Source organism: Boleophthalmus pectinirostris, unplaced genomic scaffold, assembly GCF_026225935.1.
Source record: "Boleophthalmus pectinirostris isolate CB_2022bp ecotype Guang Dong unplaced genomic scaffold, ASM2622593v1 HiC_scaffold_2051, whole genome shotgun sequence".
Classification (NCBI taxonomy): domain Eukaryota; kingdom Metazoa; phylum Chordata; class Actinopteri; order Gobiiformes; family Gobiidae; genus Boleophthalmus; species Boleophthalmus pectinirostris.
This window is the reverse complement of record NW_026571164.1, coordinates 15,854-23,800: the sequence shown is the minus strand read 5'-3', so window position 1 is coordinate 23,800 and position 7,947 is coordinate 15,854. Positions and strand designations below refer to the sequence as shown.

The 7,947-nt window shown below is 36.1% G+C and overlaps 1 protein-coding gene across 2 annotated transcripts; it reads right to left on the bottom strand.

Annotated features, from left to right (window-relative positions):
• Positions 1–27: 27 nt before the first annotated feature.
• Positions 28–6,583, bottom strand: LOC129409989 (lysine-specific demethylase 4A-like). 2 transcript variants are annotated; one of them, XM_055156875.1, is made up of 8 exons: positions 6,443–6,583; positions 5,009–5,157; positions 4,197–4,277; positions 3,895–4,009; positions 2,319–2,512; positions 2,111–2,160; positions 1,939–2,042; positions 28–678 (listed from the first exon to the last, which is right to left on the bottom strand). In XM_055156875.1, exons 2-8 carry the CDS (start codon positions 5,056–5,058, stop codon positions 475–477), a joined length of 798 nt encoding a protein of 265 aa, XP_055012850.1. In that variant the 5' UTR covers positions 5,059–5,157; positions 6,443–6,583; the 3' UTR covers positions 28–474. The 2 variants fall into 2 exon arrangements, with proteins under 2 accessions (XP_055012850.1, XP_055012849.1); XM_055156874.1 differs by having other exon boundaries at positions 36–678; positions 4,102–4,277.
• Between the last annotated feature and the right edge of the window lie 1,364 nt (positions 6,584–7,947).

Genomic DNA, 7,947 nt, shown 5'->3' with positions numbered 1-7,947 from the left:
ATATAATTTTCTACTGTTTCTTACAAATTATATAATAAGTTAACAAATATTATACCTTCTTTCTGAATCCTTCGTTTCCAATTTTATTTTATCTATTAAGATAATTTTTCTTTTTACAAGCGTTCTGTAACCCCTTTGTTAACCAAAGAAAATTTAATTTTCTTTTTGTGGATCTACATTGTGGATCAAGGCAGTGTTTATTGTATGTTAGAAATATATATAAAAAAAAAATTGTAGGTTCTATCAATGTCTTTCTCCAAGTATACTGAACCCCAGTCCTGATCATTAAGGCCTTCATTCAGTGATCTAACCGTTTCATTGGATCGCATTCTTTTATATACATAATTATCAACATTGCTATTCTTTTTAACTCTTTCACCATAACATAAGAATACTGGTAAGTAATCTGTTACATTGCAGATCATTAGACCACTAATATTAAGTGGTCTAAGTGCTCAAGGCATTTGTTCATGCCTACAATACCTGTTTTTCATCATAGATGCCATGACATTTATTTCTAGTGGTGTTACACCCTGTTACCTGTGTTGCCTGTTTGCCATAATCAATCCACCTGAGCGTGGCAAAATTAGTAGACTCAGCACAGTTGAAACCATGGTTAAAACCAGCATGATATGCAAATGGGAACGTCAGAATGAACTGCCCCTCATGTTGGGTCACCTGAAACATACAATATAGAGATGTAAGTGAAGGATGATTTTCAAAATTAACATATTAAATAATTGATCTCATACACAAATTTAAGAGGCCCTATATTCCACTAAACAAGGCTTTGAAGAATGCTGTCATGTTCCCAAAAACATTGTGTAATTTGTTTTATTCACACATAATAGTAATCATGCATATTAAGACCATCTCCCTACATTTCACCAAACATAAAAAGCACACATTTAGAAGGACAATTACACAAAAATGTTGCAGGATCGGGATCAATAAAGAAATCTCCTGCTCTCTCTGACTAATCAGCTCTGTGGTAAGTAATGACCACAAGACCTCTAACTTGACGTAAAAACAATTTCTGAATCTTTAGAAACCAGCAAATTATTAAAGCATTTAGCAAATCTTGCATTTTATCATTATCAATATTAGTTAGCACGTAGCTGATTAGCTTCCATGATGCCTTTGAATTCTTAAAATTGGATTTTTAAAAATTGTATTAGATAAAAATGAATCTAAATTTTCCTTCTGTTGTATATGGTGGTCATACCAGCTTGTCAAAGCCTGATCTCGTCCAGAAGCTAATAACGACGCTATATAAATGCAATGATTAATTAATAAAGGAATTAAAATTCTGTATTCTACTAAAATGGTCTACTAAAATGATGTGTATGCAGTCTATATCATGTATCATGGATCTATTAGATGCAAATGCCTAAATATCCCTAAAATGTGCCTTAAAACTTAACAAATGCATCTATCTACAATGTACATATAGTTAAGTAAAACATTTTATGTTCACAATGCCCTTATTAGAACCCATGTAGTTCATGAATGACCCACGCTTTCATCTTAACAGATTTAGCCTTCCATGCAACAGATGGTAGTTAGTACAACACCGCATAGCTTAAAACCTCTCTCTGTATTGATATATATATATTTTGCTGTCTGTAACATGACGTCTTACTGGTATTTAAAGTACAGCCCAAGTATTTTTTATTAAAAGAGCTAAATACTAAATTATTTACCATAATGCTTAATAAAAGCCTTTTAAAATATATTTGTACATTTCTACAAAGGCTTATCACACTGCAGGACAGAAAAAGGTTGTTACACCCCTAAAGATCAAGTAGCCCAAGAACACCAACTGCTAATTAAAAGTTCAACAACATAAAATACAAAACAAAAACAAACACACACAAAAAACTGTTCCAAAAAAACAGTATCAAAAACTGGAGGATGAGGTCTTGAAGAGAAACAAACCTTTTCAAATGGAATTGCGTATTTCCTCAGAATTGATGGTGAAATCAAAGTCATTTTGTGTCGAAGAAAAGCTTCACAACTTTGAGCGCTACCTGGAAAAAAACCTGGAAACAAGAAATTGAATAGCATAATATCAATACAATCCATGTGTACATTGAATTCAATGCCTCACCCTTTGCAAGTGCCTCTAGCCTCTTGCCATGGTCTGGGGGTACCACATACCTGCAGAACAATAAACAGTGAAAACTGCAGTTCGCCTATAATGCAAGCACTTTTGAAAAATAAATAAATAAAGTAAAATCATAGGAAAAACCATCACAGGGACTGAACAATATGGAGTTTTAGGGGCCAATATTAGTGTATATAATTTGTGACAGTACCAAGACTGGGGCTCTCCAAAATGAAGGTAGCTGATGCTGTATAAGTCCATATCCTCAGTGTGCCAAGCAAAAGCACTCTTCCACATCCCGAAGCACAAGGACGCTTTGTTGACCCCTTTAGTCTTAACACTGCTCTCGTTCTCCACACAGTCTAAAATGGTGTTGAGGCAACCAATGTTCCATTCAGTGACACCCTGCAGAGGTGTACAAATATTAGAATTAGGCACAATTTGTGATCTAGCTTCTTCAGTTGCAATACCAATTTGTGATACTTTGTGTCTGCTGATATCTGATATCAACTGATACCAGTGCAGAGTTGGTTTAAATCAATCAAAAATAAAATGAGACAGAACACCGGGAGGAGGCCCCGGAGAAGACCCAGGACACGCTGGAGGGACTATGTCTCTCAGCTGGCCTGGGAACGCCTCGGGGTCCCCCCGGAGAAGCTGGAGGATGTGTCTGGGGTGAAGGAAGTCTGGGAGTCCCTGCTTAGACTGCTGCCCCTGCGACCCGGCCCCGGATAAGCGGAAGAAAATGGAAACTGTTCAAAATTTATATGTAGCAGTTATTTATCTCTATAGAACAACTTCGTATAAACAACTGTTCAAATATGATGAGACTTTACAGGGCAAGTATGGCTAATAAATAGTATTATAATGTCCATCTAAATGTCCTTTGGTATCAAGGTGTACCCTGATGTAAACCCTTTGTGTATACGCTGTAAACAGGCCTCAGTCTCTTGGTCACACATGTTTTGGGGACGCTCTGAACTGTTAAATTTCTGGTCAAATATTTTTCTAATATTGTCAAAAGCTCTACACATATCTATTGATTTAAATCCTCTTACAGCAGTACTTGGGATAATAGACTCAAAAGTTGTTAAAAAAAAATCTGAGCGTCAGGTGTTACAGTTTACCTGTCTGCTTGCACGAAGATTAATTTTATTGAAGTGGAAACAGGCAGAGCCTCCCTCACATGTGAACTGGTTCAGAGGATGTTATGATGCATTTGGATCTAGAGAAAATTAGATACTCTTTGCAGGGTCAGGAAGATAAATTTAACAGGATATGGTCACCTTTTATTAGTTTATTTAAAGAAGGTATTTAAACTACTATTTAAGTCCGAACTATATGATGGGATTTGTACTATCCACCTTTTCAACTTATACATTTTGGTGAAATATTATTACTTTTTGTCTGTGTGAAAGTTCAGTTGCTTTTATTTCTGTTTTTTTTTCCGTTTTACTATCATCCAACATACAATATTAATCATCTATAAGGGTCCTAAGATCTTATTGACAAATATAATGACATGTATATTTTTGGTATACCTTGTTTGAAAGGCTGCTTACATTTTTTAACATGTCTGACGTCTTATTTTATGGATTGACACTGTGTATTGGATGTCAAAAACACAATAAACAGAGTGTTTAAAAAAATAAATAAAAATGTCCTTTGGTATGTCCATCTGTATCTATTTAAGAAATTAAGAATACCATCAATAGAAACATAATTGTAATTGTTTTGTAACGGTATACATTATAAAAACTATTAGATTTAACATTTTTGTAACTTACTTGATCATACAGTGATCCAGTAACCTCTGCTCCATAAAGGGGAGGGTTAAATGTGAGATTCTTCCAAAACTTCCTCTCTAGTTCATCACAATCTGCATGCTGGGGATGGCGAAACCTGCACAATTGATATAATAGTTGGCATCTGGTCTTGCTGATATTTGTGATCGTAAGTTTTAAACACCCTTTGCTGATCTGTGTTCAACGCACTTCTCTAAATTTGAAGTCTTGCGGAATTCATGGACAGTCATTGGCTTCTTCTGAATATTGTACTGTGTGAACAACCCTGATTGGCCAGTTACTACCTGCTGGATGGGAGCAGGAATGACCAGATCATCAATATCCACATATGTCTGTCTTGGCCTCCAGCCCTTAGGTGGAATGACCTGAGGAAAAAAAAAAAATAGAGCAAACTACGTTACAAATGTCTCTATATTAGTTGAACTTTTCTCATTCTCATTCATCAAAACACACCTAACAAAACATTTTTTTCTAAAATTTAGCTTCTGAACCAAAAACTTAACTTGGCAAAAAAACAAAACAAAAAAACAAACAGACCCTCCATTTTATTCCATTTGAAAATACAAAAAATAGGTACAAAATGTCATCCAACAGCCCTAACCATCCCATATCAGTGCATCATTTGGTAGGCCTGTTACAATAATTACTATTACTGTTTTAGGTGTTACGGTGTCAGTGGCAAACAAGTAGCTTCAATATTATAAGTGATAATTATAATAACACCATCCTTTTATAATTTGTTATCAGGACAGGCTTATAATTTAAAAATAATTTCTTGACAAGACCTGAGCTGACATAAAAAAGAAAATAAAAACATAAGATTCTACAGTAGGATGAAAATAAATATATTAAACTTGTAAATCATGTTATAATGGGTTTCCTTGCATAATTTAGTTCTAGGATTGTAATCATTTAAAAATTCTGACTTGGGGTCAAACATGAATGTTGACAAATGTGGCAATATATATTTCAAAAATAAAAATGGTTCAAATCAGATCAGCTGCTTGTTACTGTGAAATGCCACTATAAAGTGGCGGGGCCGGCAACAGAGAATGAGTTCTGCACAGCCAGTCAGTGGTCATATCACTAAGATTACCTTTGCCATTCCAGCCTTGTGTGCTCCCTGTGACTCCATGTAGGCCACATAACGACCAAAGTCCTTGAACTGTTCTTTGGTGGGATAGAAAGTCATTATATGGTGGCCCACATTGCCAGTGTCAGCAGTCATCTCGAAATAGTTGGTCTCTGTAAATAAAGAACATTTAACTGTGGCACTATTGTAAAGCAGTAGTTCAAAAAACATGATAGGACTCCATAACAATGGGCTTACATTGTATGATTTGGACTAGGACTGCACGATATGAGAAAAAGATGTGCTATTCAATAACTATGTTTTGTATGTATGTATAGTGACATTATAATTAATTAATATATTTTTTTGGCACCAATATAATGTTATATTAAAACAAAAAATGCACATGCCTTCATTTACTAGTCAGACTGGGTCTAAATAAAAACCAAGACCAACACAAGTTTAATGTTGGAATTAATAAGGAAAATATAATCTGCCTTTTTGTCCATTTTACTTTCCAAAAACACTACTAGTAATAAAGTAATTTTCTTGCAATATTGATTATTGTGTCTGTTATGCTGATATTTTTGCAATATATTATGCAGCCCTAATCTAGACATTCCACATTATTCCCAAACACACACGTTTGAATCTCGACTGAATACACTGACTTGGTCCTAAGGTACAGGACCCAAAAACCATGAAGTGGTAGTTTAAGTTAACAGCTACTTTTTACCTTTTGTTCAGTAAAGATGGGCAATTCCAGGGCTAAAATTACCCAGATGATTCTAGTGACACATTTAAAAACACAATGAAGCACTTCCTGTAGTACCACATGGAATCATAAAGTGGACCGAGTGTATTCAGTTTGTGTCATCATGTTTTGGTGAAAAAAGAACATTATATCATTGATCAGAAAATAGACTTTTAAGTGAACAAGAGCCCTTTAAGTGATTCATTCATTCAGAGATGGTGGAAATATGCGATATGGAATGATAACAATTCGCTGCTCCGTCCGAACAACTAACTATCCAGTTTAGGTATAAAACGGGACTGAAATAATCTGAAAATTTAAAAATAATGGACCCCATTCGGCCAATTAAAACGCAACTGAACTTGACAAAAATCTGCTTATCTGCAGAAAAAAATATTTGTAGCTACTGGACAATGTTAAGCCATTTATTTGTTGATGTTCTAAATGTAGCAAAATAGTTGTATTCATGGTGGCATAAAGAGTCCGAAATAATCGAACCCAACAAGAACCGATCAGGAACAGAACAGACACAAACATAAACAAACGCACTGACAGGCACAACTGTTAGCTCACTAGCACACAGGCTACGCGCAGCTGCAGCTCACGGAACGCTATGTGCGTCTTTTTTTTTTTTTTTTTTTTTTTTTTACATTTCCGTCAATTACATGAGCAACACTGATAACGCGTTTAGCATTTTTACTTACCGTTGTTGAAATGTTGATGAGATGTTGTTTTTAAGTGGATGGATTATATTTTAAAAAGTCCAAAAGCAGACATGATCAGCCAGTGCAGAAAAGGTAGTCGTCCATTATTACAATGACACGCATGCGCGGTGTGTCTTCTTCGTTCTTTATCGGACTACAAACCAACAGGATATGTCGCCCCCCAGTGTATTGCCGGAGCCAGACCCATGGATTTATAATAAGTATACTGTAGTACTATGGGATCTTAGGTCAATCAAGTGGAAACTGTTAGATAAGTCTAATTAAAGTGTTAAAACCCTCTAGTCCCTGTCTGGAAGTGTTCCCTCAGGATTTCACCCATTCTTCATCGACCATCACTTCCAAAGCACTCTCAAATGACTTAGACTTAGACTTAGATAAACTTTATTGATCCACAAGGGACACAGAAGCCCACTCATCACAATATAATATAATACCAAAGAGTAAAAAATGTAAATGGTAATAATAAATTCTAAAATACATAGCAAAACGATAGCAAGAGGCAGGTGTCAAATAAATCATAATTATATAAATGTATATGTACAAGTCAAAATAAAATAGAAAAATAAGTAATAAAATATAAAATCTCAGCTATATACAAGAGGTCATAGGAAGATAATTGACAGGATATAGTGTTTTCTGTTACATAAAGGTGAGTTCATCTGTATACAGTATGGTATGAATGTATTCCTGTTTTCACTGTGACCAGCTTGTGTGTGTGTGTGTGTGTGTGTGTGTGTGTGTGTGTGTGTGTGTGTGTGTGTGTGTGTGTGTGTGTGTGTGTGTGTGCGTGTGCGTGTGTGCGTGTGTGTGTGTAATGGCGCCGATTGCCATGGCAGTGGCACTTCTGTCAGTCTGCCCCAGGGCAGCTGTGGCTACAATAGTAGCTTACCATCACCAGGTATAGAATGAATAATGCTCTGTAAGGTGTCTTTGTGACATATGTCTGTGAAAAGTGCTATATAAATGAAGACTTATGTACTGTTTGAGTGGAGCTGTGGGAGCCTGCTGGAGAATGAGCTCCTCTGACCCTCATGATGGAGAGCAGTTTGTCCAGTGTCCTCCTGTCCCTCATTGTGATAAATGTCTCCAGCTCTAGATCACGTGACCAGCTTTACTGGATTGACAGGGCACTGGCCACCACAGACTGGTAGAAGATCTCCTGTAACTTGCTGCACACATTGAAAAACGTTTTCATGAAGTAGTCTATTTATGCCCTTCTTATAAACAGGATTACAGTTGTCATGGCCCCGGCTGACGATGGCTCCACTGGTGTCCTCTTTCTCCTGAAGTCAATCACCAGTTCCTTGGTCTTGTCAACCACCACCCTTCAGTCCCCTTCCACTTGCTCAATGGTTGGAGACAGCCTGCTCTAATGACATCCTCAGCCATCTTGATGAAATGAAGGGAGTCATCACTTCTACTTATGGTAGAATTCTTAAGATTTGACAAAGAAGATTAGGGTTTCAATAGTAAAACATTTATAA

What these genes read in the sequence shown, in the direction of transcription:
- LOC129409989 (XM_055156874.1), bottom strand. Translation starts at nt 5,140, where the DNA reads ATGACTGCTGACACTGGCAATGTGGGCCACCATATAATGACTTTCTAT. An exon ending in AAGACTTCAAATTTAGAGAA is followed by an intron (nt 4,010 to 4,101) that starts GTGCGTTGAACA and finishes TCAATTGTGCAG; the next exon opens with GTTTCGCCATCCCCAGCATG. An exon ending in ACGCAATTCCATTTGAAAAG is followed by an intron (nt 679 to 1,938) that starts GTTTGTTTCTCT and finishes TGTATGTTTCAG; the next exon opens with GTGACCCAACATGAGGGGCA.